At 40.7% G+C, this 22,086-nt stretch overlaps 1 protein-coding gene across 1 annotated transcript in view; it reads right to left on the reverse strand.

Moving 5' to 3' along the window:
* Positions 1-22,086, reverse strand: part of LOC124276881 (A disintegrin and metalloproteinase with thrombospondin motifs 18-like) — an 89,258-nt gene that overhangs the window by 61,651 nt on the left and 5,521 nt on the right. Inside the window, exon 2 of the mRNA XM_046712543.1 lies at positions 4,219-4,273. Coding sequence (XP_046568499.1) covers positions 4,219-4,273 — 55 coding nt within the window. The remainder of the gene's footprint in view (positions 1-4,218; positions 4,274-22,086) is intronic.

A 22,086-nucleotide genomic window follows, 5' to 3' on the forward strand; every position in this document is an offset into this window, starting at 1 on the left:
ATCTATTTTATCATAGTTGTGCTAATTCGATGAATTAGTTGATGCACATGAATGTGAGTGACTTTAATGTTATGCAGCACTCAGCAATATTCCAGCTATAAGGCGGCGGTCTGTAATCCAGTGATCAAAAGCATGAGCATCATTCTACACAATTGACTGACTGACTGACTGACTGACTGACTGAGTATGGTTTTACGCCGTTTTTAGCAATATTCCAGCAATATCACGGCGAGGGACACCAGAAATGGGCTTCACAAATTGTGCCCATGTGGGAAATCGAACCCGGCCTTCGCGTGACGAGCGAATGCTTTAACCACTAGGCTACCCCACCGCCCCCTACACAACTGAGATATGATGGCATGTGTCAACCAAGTCAGCGAGCCTGACCACCTGATCCTGTTAGTCGCCTCTTACGACAAGCATGGGTTACTGAAGATCAATTCTAACCCAAATCTAATGTACATGATATCTAATACAGATGTAATTATTACAGAATCCATCAACAAAATGGAATAAAAAACATTACCCAAATTTGCTGCAAGTATGATACCAATTCAAAGCATACATTCAAGGGTACCTGTTTACATTTAAATTCTAGAAAACATTAATATCAAGTGAGAAAAACTCTTTAGATTTCCTACAATAAATCACCATTCTTGGCAACCTGCTGTTGTCAGTTTCCTTTCCTCCTGACAAGAATCAGCCAAGCCACTTCTTCACTGAGGAAGGTAATCATCAGCTCGGACATCAATTATGTGAAACACCAACTCTGGGGCTTTCCCAAGTGGAATCTGTACATGAAACGCACAGAACTGGAGAAGTTCACTGAATCAGGACAATTTATTACAAAATATGGGGGCGGTGGGGTAGCCTAGTGGTTAATGTGTTCGCTCGTCGCGTTGAAGACCCAGGTTCGATGCCCCACATGGGCACCATGTGTGAAGCCCATTTCTGGTGTCCCCCGCGGTGATATTGCTGAGATATTGCTAAAAGGGCGTAAAACTAAACTCACTCACTCACAAAATATGTGTCCAGTAATAGTTGCATCAGTACAAAACACTATTCTGTGCTAGAGATGGATGGACATTGGCAGTTAAACAGTACCTAAGTTCTGTAAATATCTTTGATGAGTTCTCTTTAGCAAGTCATTAACTGTGGTGTTGGTTGGAGGGAAGGAATGTGTTGATGTCACAGTCAGGAATAGTGTAATTGCATTAAACTGAGAAATCACTACAACCAAATCATAATGGCTTAAGAGCAAGTGAGTTAGTCAGCGAGTGAGTGGGGTTTTATGTCACTTCAGCAATATTCCAGAAATATCATAGCAGGGGATATCAAAAAATGTGCTTCACACAATTTGTACCCATGAGAGGAATCAAACCTGATTTGGTTAGTTGGTGTTTAATGCCGCACTCAGCAATATTCCAGCTATATGGCGGCAGTCTGTAAATAATAGTGTCTGGACCAGACAATGCAGTGAGCAAAGATCTACGCAACTGGGAACCGGTGACATGTGTCAACCAAGTCAGAAAGCCTGACCACCTGATGCCATTAGTCGCCTCTTACAACAAGCATGGGTTGCTTAAGACAAATTCTAAGCCGATCTTCACGGGTTCAAACCATAAGCTAACACTCTGAACTCATCAAACCAAGAGTACCTGCTGTTGAGGTACAATGATTGACACACAATCAGATCATGGCTGTAGGATGGCCTCAGGTGGCCAAGTACTCATCACATACAACCACCATCGTGTCTTCACTTTAGTGAGCTCTTATAACTAATTATCGATTCTGCAAAAAATATCCATGTTCTACATGAACCCTTTTTATAGCAATCCTGTGTTATTTTGCTTGTTGTGTGACAACTCACTCACAGAATTATTCAATCTATATGATGGAGGTTTGTAAAAAAAATTAATCTGGACCAGACTATACAGTGATTGACACCATGAGCAATGATCTATGCAACTGGGATACAATGAAATGCATCAACCAATGAGGCGAGTCTGTTAGATCTTATGACAAGCATGGGTTGCTGAAGACCAATTCTATTCTTGTTCACAGAAGTGAGTGAGTGACTTTAGTTTTACGCCGCACTCAGCAATATTCCAACTATATGGCAGTGGTCTGTAAATAATCGTGTCTGGACCAGACAATCCAGTGATCAACAGCATGAGCATCGATCTGCACAATTGGAAACCGATGACATGTGTCAACCAAGCCAGTGAGCCTGACCACCCGATCCAGTTAGTCCCCTTAAAACAAGCTTGGGTTGCTGTGGATTCAGTCTAACCCGGACCTTCACGGGTCTTGTTCATAGAAAGGATAGAGTGTGTTTACAGTATAATGAGAGTACTGATCAATGTTGTTGGTGTATGACAGCAGCAGATCAGAGTGTGTTGCCAGGTTTTACCATTGTGTCCACCTCGCCCTTTGGCAGTGTCAATGGTGCAGTATTTGACACCTACTGAACATCTTCTCAGGTGTGTAATGATGACCTCAGTAATGTGTATTCATGCCGTTTCTAGTCATATTCCAGCAATATAGGGGCGGTGGGGTAGCCCAGTGGTTAAAGCGTTTGCGTGTCACGCCAAAAACCCATGTTCAATTCCCCACATGGGTACAATGTGTTAAGCCCATTTCTGGTGTCCCCCACCGTGATATTGCTGGAATATTGCTAAAAGTGGCGTAAAACTAAACACACTCACTCACTCCAGGAATATAAATCTGTTCGAATCAGTGACAGAGTCTGGTTTAAAGCCACTTTGAACCGATACACCATGACACAAGCTGGCCGTGATGCAGGTCTCACTTTGGTGAAACCCATGAGCATTAGATCAGTGAATGCCAACCTACAAACATAACTGAGATTCAAAACAAAATGCATAGGTTTCTGGCGTCCTCAAGGTACAACTCAGCACAGTGGGTTAAGTGAAAGTTTTAATCACTTTAACCACAAGGCTACCCCACCACCTTCAAGATCAGCCACCACTGTACCCACAAGTTAGGCTACCCCCACCCCCACCCCACAGGATCAGCTAGGACTGTACCCACAAGCCAGGGTGGCTACCCTACCACCTTCAATATCAGCCAACACTGTACCCACAAGGTAGGCTATCCCCACCCCACCAAACCTTCAGAATCAGCCAACAATGTACCCACAAGCCAGGGTGGCTACCCCCACCACCTTCAAGATCAGCTAGGACTGTACCCACAAGCCAGGCTATCCCCCAAACCTTCAGGATCAGCCAACACTGTACCCACAAGCCAGGCAGGCTACCCCCACCACCTTCAAGATCAGCTAGGACTGTACCTACAAGCCAGGCAGGCTACCCCAACACTCTCAGGATCAGCCAACACTTTAACCACAGGCTACCCCCACCACACTTAGGATGAGCCATCAGTGTACCCACAAACCAAACTACCCCAATACTCTCGGGGTCCTCCAACACTTTAACCATTAGGCTACACCCAACACACTTAGGATGAGACAAAAGTGTACCCACAAACCAAACTACCCCAATACTCTCGGGGTCCTCCAACACTTTAACCACAAAGCTACCCCCAACACACTTAGGATGAGACAAAAGTGTACCCACAAACCAAACTACCCCAACACTCTTGGGGTCCTCCAACACTTTAACCATTAGGCTACCCCCAACACACTTAGGATGAGACAAAAGTGTACCCACAAACCAAACTAACCCAACACTCTCGGGGTCCTCCAACACTTTAACCATTAGGCTACCCCCAACACTCTCGGGGTCCTCCAACACTTTAACCATTAGGCTACCCCCAACACACTTAGGATGAGACAAAAGTGTACCCACAAACCAAACTAACCCAACACTCTCGGGGTCCTCCAACACTTTAACCATTAGGCTACCCCAACACTCTCAGGGTCCTCCAACACTTTAACCATTAGGCTACCCCCAACACTCGGGGTCCTCCAACACTTTAACCATTAGGCTACCCCAACACTCTCGGGGTCCTCCAACACTTTAACCATTAGGCTACCCCAACACTCTCGGGGTCCTCCAACACTTTAACCATTAGGCTACCCCAACACTCTCGGGGTCCTCCAACACTTTAACCATTAGGCTACCCCAACACTCTCGGGGTCCTCCAACACTTTAAGATGAACAGACACTTTAATCACAAGGCTACCCCACCACACTTAGGATGAACCAATAGTGTACCCATGACAAATGAACTAACCTGCAGGTAGATGGTCGAGGGCTTCAACGTGGCCACTGTGCAGCGAGAAACACACCTGGAAGAGAGGAAGAGATAGTTACTCAGTGCTCCAGGAAACAATGTTAGTTATATAATTTTCCCACAATTGTAGAGTGAGGCCATAAGGGGATACTTATCCCTGAACAACTTACGATTAGTTGACCTATCAGTGTGAGAAGATAAGTCATCTACAGGCTACTTAGCTCTGCATGCTGCCATACCATCAATCACATTGCCAGTCAAACAAACTGAATTTCAAGTTTTTCATTACTTTTCAGCCAAAGTGAAAAACTGAATGATGCATAGCAATAACAAAACAAGGAAAATTACACAGGAAACAACTAAAATGAAAATTCAGCAAATTATTCATAAAATATATAGTGGTTGTAAACAGACACCAGTGTATTATGCTCCAAAGCATAAAATAACATTGTTAATAAGCATTTGAAACAAACATACTTCTACCCATTATTAAAAAAAAATACCCATTGCAGTTGTTCAACATTTCAGCAAAAACGGATAACCACTGAAGATTTCTCAGATTGTGGGGAGCAATTAGTACCACATGTAATCCTAAACACCTATCGCAGACATGGATCAGAAAATATCAAAACATGTCTGTCCATACAACTTCTCATGTAAGATTTTCTACAACTGACCACATTCACAACACCTGACCTGGGCACCAGAAAGATGATGTTCAGTGCTCAAAGAAGGTCCCGCTAATGGGACATAAATATCAATAACTGATAACGGACCCATTGCTTTACTGATCCAATCCCTTGCAATATCATGTGGCCTTGCTCCAAGGCTGTACTGAATGCTAAGCCCATGGATTTATAGTAATTCTATCCTATAAAGAAGCAAGTCAATATATGCGGACATTATAAGGAAGCCAGTCTGTTATTTATATATTTTTTAGAAATGTTCATTTAAACTATTAATTATTACCTTAGAGACTTATACAAGTCTAGATAGTGAGTGAGTGAGTTTAGTTTTACGCCGCACTCAGCAATATTCCAGCTATATGGCTACGGTCTGTAAATAATCGAGTCTGGACCAGACAATCCAGTGATCAACAGCATGAGCATCGATCTGCGCAATTGGGAACCGATGACATGTGTCAACCACGACAAGCATAGTCGCCTTTTACGACAAGCATGGGTTACTGAAGACCAATTCTAACCCGGGACCTTCACGGGTCCCATGTCTAGATAGGGAGGTGTTGGACATAGAGCTGTATCTCACATGGACTGACTCACTATATCTTTATCATGCAAGTCATTGTTTACCTAAACATTGTTGACACCTATTCAAGGATTTAACTTAAAGAAACACTGAGATTAATAATTTCTCATTGCACCCTCACAAATCAAGATTGTCATATTCATACATTTAGTTCACACAATTACCAGTATGTGTGACCATGGTGTCATTGCACAAAGCAACCTCAGCACTACGACAGCCATAAGTCTGTGTCAAGGTATGGGAGTTATCATCACCTTAGTCCCTAAGACAGCATAGTACAACGGCACCCATAACACCCCTCATTTACAATGACAGACTGTTATTTGTGAACAGTAGAACAATTACCCCATTTCCCCTAACATTAAATAATAAACTTGAAACAGAGTTTTTAATGCTATCAAGGGAGTGTTTACACATGTTATTTAAAAATATTTATCTACAATTTTTAAGTTACTTACAGGTATATTTAAATTCCCATTCACTCCAGTATATCATTCTGATCTTTCGCTTCTTTTAGCAATCCATAAACTAAATAGAAAACTTTCTTAACTTTGCAAGAAATGATTAAATATAAATTGCTTTTCCAAAAGGTATCAAGAGGATGCTCTTGCTTGCCACCTGTTTGCACATTCAAAAACCTGAAAGATTAATGTTTTTACATGCTGTTAAATGCTGTAAGATTTGTTGAACATATGTGTTAACAGTTAACTACAGACCTTAGATCTTCTGTGTCAGTTTCTTTTCCATTCAAATTGTGATCATTTTGATTACCTGAATGAGTTTTAAGTCTGCAATGTTCTTATGTTTCTGGTAGAAATAGTATGGGGGCTGAATACAAATATTTGATGATTAAGCAATATTTGACTGACATGTCATGTTGGTTTAAACCAGTCTCTCCTACATACATTTTCCCCATCTATGGAATCAAACCTGGATCTTTGGTGTGACAGTCATACACTTTAACCACTGAACTGTACACTGCCTTTAACAGTATGGTGGTAACATGTCAGTAAAACACAAAGAAATAACTACTAGACAAACTTATAAGAAATATACTTGCAGAAAAAACATTGAGAGTTTTCATATTCTACATTTTTTAAATGTTATAATAGAAATAATATAACAATATGTTTGTTAACTTTATAACCTCTTGTGAAGCATGCCTGTATTATGCAGCAAGTGTGTTGTAATACAAACTACTTCTAAAGATGCAACCTCAAGCTTTGGTCCGAAGATTTCACAACTAGCAGATCCTAGCATGACTATGGGACACAATTCCCCACAGGACATTAAAACTATACTCCAAGAATTGGTTGGACAGGAAAATACTGAATTCAGTTGGTACATAGAGAATACTAACAATGTCCCATGTGAATGGTTTGGTATCTAATGAGCGAAAACGAGTTAGATACCAATACCATTCATGAGTTTCATAAATATGGTATTACATGGGATATCATTTAGTATTTTATTTATTAGTCACCCAACATTAGCAAAATAATATCTCAGAATTCAACTTACAGAACGAGTGCATTACACCATCATAACACAGGGGTCACATGTATGAATACAGTTCATTTATGATTGTCAACATTAGCCTATTTAATTTGATGTTTTAAAAATAGACAAGGAGTATGAAAAACAGACCAAATGACTTCAACCAACATATGTTTTTTTCATGTAAACGCTATTACAAACAATTGAGCAAAGAACAGTTGAATATCGCGACTTTGAGATGTGCTGTGAATGACAGCCGACATTTTTTTTAACATGTTGCTTTAGTTATGTGACCGAGTGCAAATAGTTCTGGCAGCATGCGAGTTATTACACAATGTGTAATAACATTGTCGATTTATTAAACAGTGATGTCTTCAACTGGTGAGTAATAAATGCATGTACTGACAGTGCTCTCCTAAGTATATATTCAGGTCGAATAGCAGGATTTGTTATGTAAAATAACTATTATCAACTCGAGCACCAAACCAGGTCAGTATTGGGACAATCTTCAGAAAACTGATGACATGATAACCGCCCATCAAATATCAAATTAAGTGGGTGTTCAATTCTCCTGTCTCCACCCCCACACAAGAAGCATGCATGTCATATCACTCCCCTTCACGTCAAACAATCTTGAGATCAGCACCAATGCCCCACAAAAGAGCGAAAAGACAAACATTTTTAGAACTCTTTCATGTATGTTTTTCTGTGCAATAGCCCACTATCATTAAGCTGATGAAGAAACCTGTTGTATCTCCGGGGCAGACATGGCGATCTGCACCCTTCTAACAGTCCAGGAATTTAATCTACAGGTGGATCGTCCATTGCTCACAAATGTGTACACCTTCCATTGCTGTGGTTATCAGAACCCACACCTTCAGGTAGGTCATGGTCATTAGTGCTCCATGGGTCTTGTGCTCGCCCAGAAGCACCCCCCTGGACTGCGACGGGGCACCATGTTTCCGGCTGTCAGATATCTCGCAGAACACATGCCTGCTTGGGTCGTCAGTCCTTAGCTATACTCTCCAGCTACAGTATCTGGAGATCTCACCCGTAAAATTCCATTTATAACGTATCTTTAATTGAAGATGCAGACAAGGCTGGTCCCCTTTCACCTATCTCTCTGTATCACGCCCATTCTAAAACACATTTTTCTTGTTGAAGTATAGTCGGCGTTTCTTAACATCCAGATGATAAATAGTCTAAGGTTACATCTTGCTGCTTTGATTTTTTCTTGTTTTAACCTTTCTCTATATATTGAAACCAGTGAATCAAATCTGGTGTTAGGTGTGACAAGTCAATACTTGAACATCAACGCCAATCCATGGATACATCCAAATCCACTAAAATGAGGTCCAGGGCCCCGTTCCTCAAAGCGATTGTAGCGCTACGACAGTCGTAAGTCTATGTTAAAGTATGGGAGTTACGACTGTTGTAGCGCTCCGATCGCTTTGAGGAACGGGGCCCTGTTCTTATCCAAACTGCCTTTAACGTGATTTCTATACATTAATACATGGTATGTTCTTAGATCTCAGTAGACCAAACTTCACTTTGTGTTCACTTTGTGTTCACTGTGTGTTCACTGTATTGATCAGGTTAATTTAGGGATAGTTGGTTAGTTTGCTGCACTCAGCAATATTCCAGCTAAATGGCGGTGGTCTGTAAATAATGGAGTCTGGACATGACAATCCAGTGATCAACAGCATGAGCATCGATCTCACGCAATTGGGATATGATGACATGTGTAAACCAAGTCAGCAAGCCTGACCACCCAACCGTTAGTTGCCTCTTGCAACAAACATGCTTTTAGGGATGGAATTAGCATGTGACAAACAACTTAATATACTTGACAAAATATTATAGCCCTAAGACATACAAATGTGTTTCTTTCACAAACAGATTTTAATCCTTTTCATTTTTGCAGAACCAAAAAACATGAACATTATGTTGCAATAGCTGCAGAAAATATTGATGTCAAAGACCAATATTCTAAAACTGTCAAACCTATACCACTCACCCTATCATTTCATTACATAGTGTACAGAAAAGTTACTATGTATTTTCCATCCATTTTGAAATTCAAACCCACAACCGTAGGCCCAAATCTACACTGAAAATCACATTTGAGTGAGTGAATGGATCTGGTTTAACACTGCTCTGAGCTACATTTCTATTACATCCAGTAGAGTTTATTGTGAGTGATTAAGTTTACATCGCTTTTAGCAATACTCCAGCAGTATCATGGCGGGGAACACCAGCAATACGCTTCACACATTGTACCCATGTGGGGAATCGAACCCTGGTGACGAGCGAACGCTTTAACCACTAGGCTACCTCACCGCCCCTATTGTGAGAGAAAAAACAGAAGCTGAGTGGGTCTTCTGTTGGCCATATCACTACTGATATTTGAATATATCACTGACATAGGAACATGAGATACGAACAATTGTATCAATAGTTACAGTTTGTCTCTGCGTCATTAACACAATTGCTGTGATGCCTGTGATGCATCAAAGTCTGTAAGCGACAAACCATTGAGTGAGTGAGTTTAGTTTTATGCTAGACTCAGCAATATTCCAGCCATATGGCAGCTGTCTGTAAATAATCAAGTCCGAACGAGACAATCCAGTGATCAACAGCATGAGCATCAATCTTCGCAATTGGGATACGATGACATGTGTCAACCAAGTCAGCATGCATGACCACCCGATCCCGTTAGTCGCCTCTTACAACAAGCATGGGTTACTGAAGATCAATTCTAACTCGGATCTTAATACGTCACAAACCAACGAGTGATAACAAGAGCACAAATGGCATCAAATAAATTAAACCATGGCATGTTTTTGTTTGGAAATTTTTTAAATGCATGAATCTATTTACAGGAAGACAAGACAAAAAGTTACTTTATTTGAACGGAAATAATCATAAATCTGATTCATTAAAAACAGTATCTCAAGTTCAGAGTCTAACAAAAGAAATATGATACAACAATCCACCTCTATTATAGTGTATTTCAGAGAGGATGATTCGCCCCCATCTGGATATAAGGTACAGTAATATATTGCAGGCCTGTTTCTAATGCTAAAACACCTGCATCATTGTTTCCATTGGAAGATTACAACTATCACATAATTATTCCCATGTTGAAAAGTTACACCAATTTGTTACAGGACTGGGGATAGTTATATCAGAGCTGTTAGCATCTTTCGCTTTTTGTTAATTGGGATTTATGGCAGAAAAACAGACCTGATGCACAGTGGATGATGGTTTTCTATGATAAAGTTACAATGAAAGATAGGATACGAAATATATTACCAAAGTTGTCCAAGTAAGGTCGCTACAAATCTTATCAAATTGCAACCTGGACAAGGGAAATAGGAATAAATAATTCATATTATACAGCAAAACTTATCAGATGTGGTGTATATTAATGTGCTGTAATGTAACAATTTTGCAAGCTGCATTAATTAAACACTGTTGTGTTATGTATCACTACCTAAATATCTGCCATTGGGTTGCGAACAAATTACAAGAAACTGATTTCCGATGAATGTTCAAGTAAATAATCCGAAATGAACTTGACGTCAAATCAAACACTTGTGTGCCAAAACTGACATGATGTACTGATGTACATAAAGCATCATCTGATAAAGTCAGACCTTACTACTACCCTCTACCTCCCAGTGCCAGTTAGTACCACCATCAGATGAGGTCCTCTACCTTACAAGTACCAGTAGTACCATCGTCAGCTGAGGCCCTCTACCTTACAAGTACCAGCGATACCACCATCAGCTGAGGCCCTCTACCTTACAAGTACCAGTGGTACCACCATCATCAGCTGAGGCCTTCTACCTTACAAGTACCAGTGGTACCACCATCAGATGAGGCCCTCTATCTTACAAGTACCAGTGGTACCACCATCAGGTGAGGTCCTCTACCTTACAAGTACCAGTGGTACAACCATCAGATGAGGCATTCTACCTTACAACTACCAATGGTACCAGCATCAGCTGAGGCCTTCTACCTTACAAGCACCAGTGGTACCACCATCAGGTAAGGCCTTCTACCTTACAAGCACCAGTGGTACCACTATCAGCTGAGGCCTTCTACCTTACAAGCACCAGTGGTACCACCACCATCAGATGAGGCCCTCCATCTTACAAGTACCAGTGGCACCACCACCATCAGGTTAGGCCTTCTACCTTACAAGCACCAGTGGTACCACCACCATCAGGTGAGGTACCACCATCTTCCACCTTACAACTACCAGTGGTACCACCACCATCAGATGAGGCCCTCCACCTTACAAGCACCAGTGGTACCACCACCATCAGATGAGTTCCTCTACCTTACAAGCACCAGTGGTACCACCACCATCAGATGAGTCCCTTCTTACACCAGTGGTACCACCACAAGCACCAGTGGTACCACCACCATCAGATGAGTTCCTCCACCTTACTACCAATGGTACCACCACCACAAGTTCTTCTACCTTACCAGTGGCACCACCACCATCAGATGAGACATCTCCTCTACCTTACAAGCACCAGTGGTACCACCACCATCAGTACAAGGTACCACCATCAGATGAGGCCCTCTATCTTACAAGCACCAGTGGTACCACCATCAGATGAGGCCCTCTATCTTACAAGCACCAGTGGTACCACCACCATCAGATGAGGCCATCTACCTTACATCTACCATTGGCACCACCACCATCAGCTGAGGCACTCTACCTTACAAGCACCAGTGGTACAACCATCAGATGAGGCCTCTACCTTACAAGCACCAGTGGTACCACCATCAGATGAGGCCTCTACCTTACAAGCACAGGTGGTACCACCACCATCAGATGAGGCCTCTACCTTACAAGCACCAGTGGTACCACCATCAGATGAGGCCTCTACCTTACAAGCACCAGTGGTACCACCACCATCAGATGAGGCCTCTACCTTACAAGCACCAGTGGTACCACCATCAGATGAGCCCTCTACCTTACAAGCACCAGTGGTACCACCATCAGATGAGGCCTCTACCTTACAAGCACCAGTGGTACCACCACCATCAGCTGAGGCCCTCTACCTTACAAGCACCAGTGGTACCACCATCAGATGAGGCCTCTACCTTACAAGCACCAGTGGTACCACCACCATCAGCTGAGGCCTTCCCTTCACCTCCAGCCTACCAGCATCTCGTGATACACCGACAAATAATGGCCATATACCAGGAACTCCTGCTCATATCAGTGAAATCGATCAAGACCTAGGCTCCTAAGTCATCCATTATGACTACATGATGATCTAACCTGACTATCAGATCACATTCATGTACAGAGTACACCAGATCCTTGACACCAAACAATACAGCCTGTACAGAATGCATACCTCCCAAAGAGTATCTAATGGCCATTTGGAAATATGTATTCCACATTCTTGTTCAAGCAAATGATTCAAAAACATATCTGGCACAGACTTTATATACATGATACATGTAAATGTCAAAATAGCTGCCTCAATCTTTTGATAGGTACCCAGGTATCTCAACATTCAGCTTTCATTGTTTCTTAATTCAAGTATATGCTTGCCACCTGACCGAATGCTGTTTTCCCATTTAACATATCCCAGGTTGAGTTGGAAAACAGTTTCTGATGTTTTGAGCAGTGGATGAGTAAAAGACATACACATATTTTCATTTCCTTCCCAGCATTTAATGTCAAAACATTTTTTTTTTAATTTTAATTCTTTCTGTAGAACTCAAGGTGTTGAAAATTATCATATCTCCATTTCAGAATGTTTGATTGGTTCACCTGGTCTTGCTACATAATGTGTATCTCACCTGAGAGAAAATTACATTTCTGAGCAGAATAATTCCTTATACTCGCACGGCATAAAAAAAAGCTGCATGGGTCAATGAAAGTTACCTCAGAGAGCACAAGTTAACCTCAACTCACAAGAACAGTTGTTTACTATCAAAGTTCAATATGTTTTAATTTTGCCACACGTATAGACTGAAACAAGCGACTAAGATAAATTTGTTGTGGTCACGACATAAAACCATACATACCTCTCCTGATACTGCCACAACACATAACACTGAAGCGAAACTGATTTATTTATGTACTCCCCAGTTAGGACAATAAGTGAATAGTCAGTGGGTTAGGCTTGAACTCTGCTTTGACCTGTACAAGTTCAATGAAACCCTATGAGTGAGTGAGTAAGTTTAGGTTTAGCAATATTCCAGCAATATCATGGCGGGGACACCAGAAATGGGCTTCACACATTGAACCCATGTGGGGAATCGAAAATGTTTTTTTTTTAGCATGATGAGCGAACACCTTAACCACTAGGCTACCCCACCACCCCGAAACCCTATGAAGTAATGCAGGTTTCTGATGTTTACTACATTTACTTGTGTTGAAACCCACAAGTGAGTGAAGCAATTTTCATGCTGCTTTTAGCAACATTCCAGCAATAACACAGTGGGGAATAACAACATATGAGCTTCACATGTTGTGTCCATGGTGCAGAACTCACAAGCATCTGCTGATTCCCAGAGCAGCAAGGCCTTATTTCCAGAATCAACAGATTCAAGCGATTTCAAGTGATTTGAAGATGTTGTGATTGACATATAATTTCCAACCTAAAAAATTAAAAATAGTTTGTCAAAACAGGTGATTCAAACAGTGCAGTTTGGAAGAAACTTTCCGTCACCGATTTTTGAAGTACCATCTTGGGCAAAGATAATCACTTGCCCTGACCACACGCACCTTTCAGCCAGGTTAATATCCCCAGTTAATATCTTCTATACTGACCACCCAATATCACCCGTATCATATAGAGGGGGAAACAAACACAGTGACCATTGGATATACCTCAGCAGTATCAAATGAGTAAATAGTATGAGGAGGATTTGACCTTCAGCTTATCAGGCTTCAGTTCCACTGTCCCCAGATACTAGCCCTGTTTTGTCAATAAATGGCAGGTAGATTAGGGAGGGGGAGACTACATGGAGGGAAGGGGGAGTGAAACAAGCATGGGGTGGAGGGAATAGTGCATGGAAGTAGGATTTGAAACTAGTGTCTGTGTGGGGAGGAGGGGAACTGAAACAAGTATTTGGGAGATATTGACAGGTGTAGTGAAACAAACAGTGAAGACAGGGTGGGGTGGGGAGAACAGGGAGGGTGTGGCAAGTTTGACAGGGATGTGGGGGGAGATACAACAGTACATGAAAGGTGTGATCAGGTGGCAGGTTATAAGGGTGAGTGTGTGGGATAACATCAGACTAGGTATATACTATCACTATCATTATCAACATGGAACTGATCCACAGATTCTCCAGCATTAAGCCCAACATTAAGCTGACCTGCTTCAGTCAGGGATGAGGTTACGAATCCAAGCCATGAGAACAGTTCAGAAGGGGATGATGTAGAATAGATAGGGAAATGATTGATATAGAATATGGACAACTGAGGTTTGGAGTGTCTCATATTGTGTCAAGGCTCAACAAAGGGATTAAGGGTTATGACACTTGGAGCCAGAAAGGGGCTGCTCCTCTGACCTGCCTCAAAGTTCTTCAAGGGACTAAATCAAAATCTTTGAGTCTGTCTGAAACAAGAAATCATTCTTGTTCATTGCAAATGTACAAAATGATTTATATAACAAAGTACAGGCACTATGTTCTGGCTTACATTGTTTGACAAATTAACATGATTTTTCATTGATAGTGTGAAGAAGTTTTCATCTAAACTCATCTCAGAAACATTTGACTTGATCCCTGGGACATATGATTGAGAGCCACTCGAGACATAAAAACGTCTACCATGCGGCATATTACGTCAAATTGGTGTTTGCTTTTCAACATGGAGATGTATGAAGTAGGTGTATCAATCACAACACTGAAATGGTGGGGGAGGGGCGGGGGAACAGTGTAAACATACACCTGGGGATTACCACTTTCACACAGGCATAATGGCTCCAGAAACCTCCAGGGGGACTTACAAACTTTTAATATACGCACTTGTGGAATTTGGTCCCTTCATGTCTACGAATTGCTTGTAGTATGTAGTTTCAAGAGGTGTAGGTTGCACTTATGCCAATGAAAGCATTGAATGTAAAAACAAACTTTCAAATTAATTGTGCAATATTATTGTAAGGATATTTTCTTTAAATATGTGATAAATACACTACATTTAGTGGATGTAATTAAAGTATATACTTTTGTATTTTTTATTCCTTCATGAGGGATATTTCTAATCCTTGCTTGGTTTCTAGAAGAGGGAAACAAAATTGCAGACATTGATCACATGGTGAAATCCATCAGGAAAGCAGTAACCCTCACAATGTATTGGTTATATCTTGAAAATCGGTTATAAGACTGACACAGTCCCAGTTGTAGATATGAAAGTTGGTTGGTTGGTTGGTTATTTAATGCCGCACTCATGAAGATCTGGGTTAGAACTGGTCTTCAGCAACCCATGCTTGTCATAAGAGGCGACTAACGGGATCGGGTGTTCAGGTTTGCTGACTTGATTGACACATGTCATTGTATCCCATTTGCGTTGATCTATGCTCTTGCTGTTGATCACTGGTTTGTCTGGTCCAGACTCGACTATTTACAGACCGCCACCATATAGCTTGAATACTGCTGAGGGTGCGTTAAACAACAAACCAACCAACTATATAAGATAAGATAATTCTTTATTGTCCCAAGGGAAATTTGTTTTGCATCATATGCAGTTCTCAAGTTTTGCTTTCATACAGCAGCCATACATAACATTGCATATGGTAATCATAAAACTATTGTTTAAAATAATCAGGATATAAATACATCAATTTAGTACACAAGTATTGATATTGCTATGGACTAGAATTTGGACAATTGGAAGACAAGTCATTCACTGAATTTGTTGTTAATACATCTAATACTAGCTGGAACGAATGAGTGGCGAACCCTGTTTGTTTTAAAAGTCGGCAAGGCTTGTCGGTGGTCTGTAAATAATCAAGTCTGGACCAGACAATCGAGTAATCAACAGCACGAGCATCCATCAGTCTATGCAATTAGGATGTGATAACATGAGTCCCATCAATTCATAGATGTCAGAATTGAAAACAAATGCAAAATTCTTTACTCATACAAAAATATGATTTATCATATAAATAAATGTATATCTTACATACAAATTCATCAACCATATCAATGCTTCAACCCATATCAATTAAAGTAGACTAGCTATGGTACACAGATTTAGGGCAATCGCTTTCATACCAATGTAGAGATGCTATCTGTAATGTTTAATCTCATCTCATACAGCAACAATTGCCTACTCTATTAACTGCAAAGCAGTCTGAACTATATCTCCCAAGCTAACATTGAGGTCTGTAGTAAGTCCTGGTTGTATTACTGGCCTACAATAGAGCTATATCTTAACACCACCATGTTTGATGTTGGTACACACATAATAGATTAACCATATCAGCTGGTAAAAAAATAGCAGGTCATGACTGTCCAAATATATTAGATATCCGGTGCAATGATTGACAGTTATCTCCACCTAAAGGGGCACCTGCTCATAATGGGGGGTAGGGAGTGACACCTGCTTATTAGTGGGGAAGGTACCTGCTTTTTGAAGGGAGGGGGCACCTGCAGGGAGAAATGATGGGGGCAGGGCTCACTGATATCAACTGGATCATCTATTAACACCCATGAGTTATATACTCAAATAAAATAAATCACTACAGGAAACAAGGAGGTAGGCCCCCGACATAATCAGCTGGAGAATCCAGCCCTATACAATCACATGACTATTTAAGTTCATCTCCTTGCCCACCTTGCATGCCAATGTTTCAGAGTAAGTTTGGTTTTATGCCACTAGCAATCATTCCATCAATAATTGGTGACAGGGAGCAATACAAATGGGCTTCACCCGTTGCATCATATATTGGAAATAGTGATATTTTTATTGTCTTATGTGCTTAAAATATATAAAACCATTATATCGTACTATTTTATGGTACTAACTTAATTTTTAAACTAATAATACTACACTTATTTACTAAAAATATTATTTAAGTTTAATATTTTAATAACATTTTTTATATTTTAATATATAACTGCTAATATGGTAAGCTGGTAACCATACTTGCATTAGATAATAATGATCATCCTGACATTTTAACAATCATTTGAAATAAGCCTTTTAACACATTCTCAGGTACAGACCTTTATAATTGCTTTTTATACTTCAGTGAAGTAATTAATTAGCACTGCAATGATTTCCATATGCCCAAGAGTAAAACAGAGATTTGGTGCAAGTCATCAGGACAACCAGTGCATCTACCATAATAAAATTCACATCAACGCCTTGTCTTTCTATTTTAACATTAGAAGATAAGAATATTTATAATGCGCATTTTCCAGGGTAGATACCCTGCTCAAAGGATCATTAAATTACCCTGGAAAACCCAAGCTGCCTGTTAGGCGCTAGAAGGTTAATAGTCTACTGACCAATTTCACCGGGTACCCATTTTCTGCTGGGTGAACTGAGGCAAGTTTGAACAAACTCACTTGCCTAAGGTGAGACCACATGTATCACATGTGCTTTATTGTGGGGCAGGACTGAAGTCCAAGAAACTTCAGGAGTCACGCTGCCCAAAACTGTCACCCATCGAAGGACTCTCCGCGCCCAACGTTGCTTAACTTCAACTGATTTATGACCTGATCTCTAAGCACAATTATAGGAAAAAAAGTCCTTCGGAAAAAAAGTCACCAGGAGCAAACAACAGTGAGGACTGTAATTGCTCAGGACATCATCGGCAATATGCCTGTGAATAAACCAAGGACTGTTTTCATCAAGATGCAGAAACGTCTGCAGAAACTGTGCACTGACATTGTTTCAGGGAGGAAATCAATCCCAGAGTTTCTCCATGGTGTGGCCACCAACATTAGACTGAATAAAATTCAGTAAATGTCAGCAAATTCTTGCAAATGTATCAATGCAGATGCAAATTTTTGTCAATTTATATTGTTGTATGTGAATAAAGTATTAAAAACCATCAGATCTAAGTTTTGTCTTAACATTTGTTATAAACAATTAAACGTAGGACTTTTTTTCCTAGGCAAATTTAGTACTTTTTTACCGGTACTTTTTTTCCAAGGACTTTTTTCCGAAAACCCTACGCACAGGACCACACACCACCACACAGATCATAAAGAACCCCCTGACATTATAACTTATTGACTTTTATAATGTGTTTTTCTCTACACTTAGACAATTAAGCAGCACAATAAGGATTTGACATGGCCTTGCTGTCTCTGTCAGTTACCCTAGGGAGCCGGATGATGGGCTCTGAGCATAGATTCACGTCAACGAGAAATACTATAATGACATTGGTAGTCACACCTGAACTCTGGCAGTTCTGTCCACAGGTCCGAGGACATCGTCACAAAACAGTGTGTGTGGTTCCCACCTCCGGATGTGTTCGATTAGCTTCACTTTCACCTCTATGGTTCTCAGTTTAGGGGGTTCGGGGACTGTCTCAAAATTCAAAAATGCTACTTCCAATGGTTTCATTCCATATAGTTTATCACCTCACAATGACAATTTATGAGTGACTCAAATTCATTTTTGATAGATCATTATAGTACCTTTTATCTTACTTTCATTCTATAAAAAGCAAGTTATCCGATTTATTTTCTTATACAATTTGACCAAAATTGTGTCAATTGCTTCTTTGGTGTTCCCTGTCCCTTATTGCGGATATTTTCAGTAGCCACTTCCACGACTCAAATAACTCTTTCACATAACTTTTATTGTCACCACTTCTCTAACTGTCACCCATTGAAAGCAATGGAATGCAAATAGCAATTAAGTTGTGTGTGAGCTGCTAATAAAATAGTAAATGAAAGCTTGTGCAGGTGAGAATAAGGAGGGGGTAACAAAGGTAACTACATGGATGGGAGGGGGTGATCACTCTCGGGGTGGGGCATGATCCAAGAGCTACGTCTGTGGTCGACATGGGACCTTTTGTTGATCCGTGATTAAGTTTTGTTAGTGCATTCATCATCCCGAATGAGGCAATATATTGCAAGTGAGTATGGTTTCACACTACCTTAAGCAATATTACAGCAATATCACGGCTGGGGACACCAGAAATGGGCTCACATATTGTACCATGTGTAGAAATCTAACCCTGGCCTTCCACATGACAAATGAATACTGCACTGGCAATACAAGATGTTGTTTCTGTTTTGACCCAAGAACAATGGTAATTGGATTATAAGTTATTGCCATGGGTGAGGGAGTAAGATTTTAACCACTTTTAGCAATCTTCCAGTCATATCACAGTGGGAGGCACCAAGAATGGGCTCCACAAATTGCACACCTGGCTGGATAGAACCTGGTTCTTAGCATGACAAGATGTTGCTTTAACCACTGGTCCACCTGTGGCCTTCAGTTGATGGACTGAAAGACCTTTCACGTATTATCAGTATTCAAGAAATTGTTACATTAAGTGGCGGACTGCATGAACACTAATCCATACCATTTTGGCAAAGGCAGTACTACAAGCAAACAAAATGGCAGAAGTAAAGAGAGTGAGTATGGTTTATGCCACTTTTAGCAATATTCCAGCAATATCACGGCGGGGGACACCAGAAATGGGCTTCACACATTGTACCCATGTGGGGAATTGATCTTGGGTCTTCAGTATGATGAGCGAACGCTTTAACCACTGGGCTACCCCACCGCCATGGCAGAAGTTATGGCAAAACAAAATGGAAGTGGTACAGGGGAAAGAAAACAGCAGTACTAAGACAAAAACAAAAACACCGATCTAAGGGCAAAAGAAAATGGCAGTAATACGAGCCAAACTAAATAGCACTCAACTACTGACAGTACTAAGGGCAAACAAAATGGTAGAACTAACTAAGAGCCTGTCTTCCTAGGTATTCACTCAGTATAACATTAGATGTACATCCAATAACCGTTATTAGGTACCATGACCAAACAATGAGAACTGGGATTCTAAACTGTATAGCTAGAAAGGAATTCCAACAGAAGGACAAATGGAAAGAAATTTCTTCAGGTAACAAATTTGTTTTCTTTCGTCTTGGCTCTAAGTTTCCCCCACAAGTAACTACTTTAACCTACAAGTCTGACCTTGTGACAATGTCATGCACACACATGGAGACGCATAACAGGATGTCAACTTATGAATGAATGAATTGTAGTAATTATGCACAGTCAGTTTCCATATGTGAATGAAGGCTTAACACAGAAAAACCTTTGTATAAAGGCTACTATTGTCCATACCACTACATATATGATCCAAAGTATATATTTACCTAAAATTAACTTCATACAATCACGAAACACTACACTACAAATACCCAGAAACACAAAACATCTTTGACAAAAAGTCAAACACCAGGAGCATATAATGTCTCTTACTATGTGTCCTTTCTGCTTGAAATACATCTGTTATGGAGAGAATCATCCTAATGACAGCCTTAGAAAGTTCAACAAGTGCAGCATTTATATTTCCATTCTGGCTAGTATTGATGGTATTGAACAGGTAGGGCTGTGGGTTCACTCGGTTAGGTCTGTCTCACCGTTGTCTGGGGGCCAAGGCCTGTCCAGTCAGTCAACCATCAGGCAACAGTGCATTGTTGGAAGTGCCCACCTGTTAAACTGTCATGCGTCTCTTGTTTGGTTCAACAAAAGAACATTGGAAACTAGCCTTTGATTACTTGTAGCATGAAACAGTGAGTGGTACTAACACTGATTGGCAGCCAAGTCATAGGACATATTCACAGGTATGCTATCCAGGAAGGTTAACGATCCATTTCACCTGGATCGATTCATTGACTGATCATACATGTTGTATGCATGCTCCCTAAATGTAGTTTGACAAAGTCAAACATGACAACAATAGAACTACTTCCCTACAACTGCCATCCTGATACATTCAAGTGGCTGCTTGGCGTCTAAGTTGACAATTCCACTGTGAGGATGTTATTGACATTTGAACTGTTCAATACAGGCAGAACAATCACATCAAGCACCACCCATCAGAAGCACAAAGAATGAATGGCATCAAAGGATGACCATGTCACATACCCCAAACCTTCATTCCTCAAAATACCTAACCATAAACTAGGGCAAGATGTTACAAAACAGGACTACCAGCTCATACTACTTGATGGGTCCCATGAAGATCCGGGTTAGGAACCAATGCTTGTCGTAAGAGGCGACTAACAGGATCGGTTGGTCAGGCTCGCTCACTTGGTTGATATATGTCATTGCATCCAAATTGCGTAGATCGATGCTCATACTATTGATCACTGGGTTACAGACCACCACCATATAGCTGGAATATTGCTGATTATTACTTTAATGAAACCCATTGGCAAGTGCCTGGTGCTGACAAACCTAGAAATATAAACCTGGGAACTGAACTGATGATCACAGGTTTCTTGAATGCCTCTGGGATACAAATATGCAACAAAATACAGGGCCTTGAATGAATGGGCCACCCAACATTGTACTGTTTGCAACCTGTAAATATTGTTTGTTTGTTGTTTAAAGACACGTTCAACAATATTCGAGCTATATGGCAGCAGTCTGTAAATGATCGAGTCTGGACCAGACAATCCAGTGATCAACAGCATGAGCATCGATCTGCACAATTGGGATATGATGACATGTGATGACAAAGTCAGTGGGCCTGACCACCAAATCCCATTGAGTGAGTGAGTGAGTTTAAATATGTCAGAATGTTTTCAGTGTTATTTTATGACACCATAATGTGGGGGTGTAGTAGCTATGGTTTGAATTTCCTATTCATTGAAAGACACTGTTTTCTGGAAAGCCCTGGAAAATATCAGGCAGGATATTCAATATTTATTCAAAACTTGTCTTGTCGGCTGAGGACACATTACAAGTAGTCCAAAATTATTCCATAATTGCAACACGTGAAAAAGTTCAAAATATGACCACTACCTTTCTGGATCATTAAGAGTGAGTGAATGAGTGAGTTTAGTCTTATGCGCTTTTAGAATATTTAGAAATAGGCTTCACACATTCCCATGTGGGGAATGGAACTGGGG

This window comes from Haliotis rubra, unplaced genomic scaffold (genome assembly GCF_003918875.1).
Source record: "Haliotis rubra isolate DU_JTF1 unplaced genomic scaffold, ASM391887v1 Scf215, whole genome shotgun sequence".
Taxonomy (NCBI): Eukaryota; Metazoa; Mollusca; class Gastropoda; order Lepetellida; family Haliotidae; genus Haliotis; species Haliotis rubra.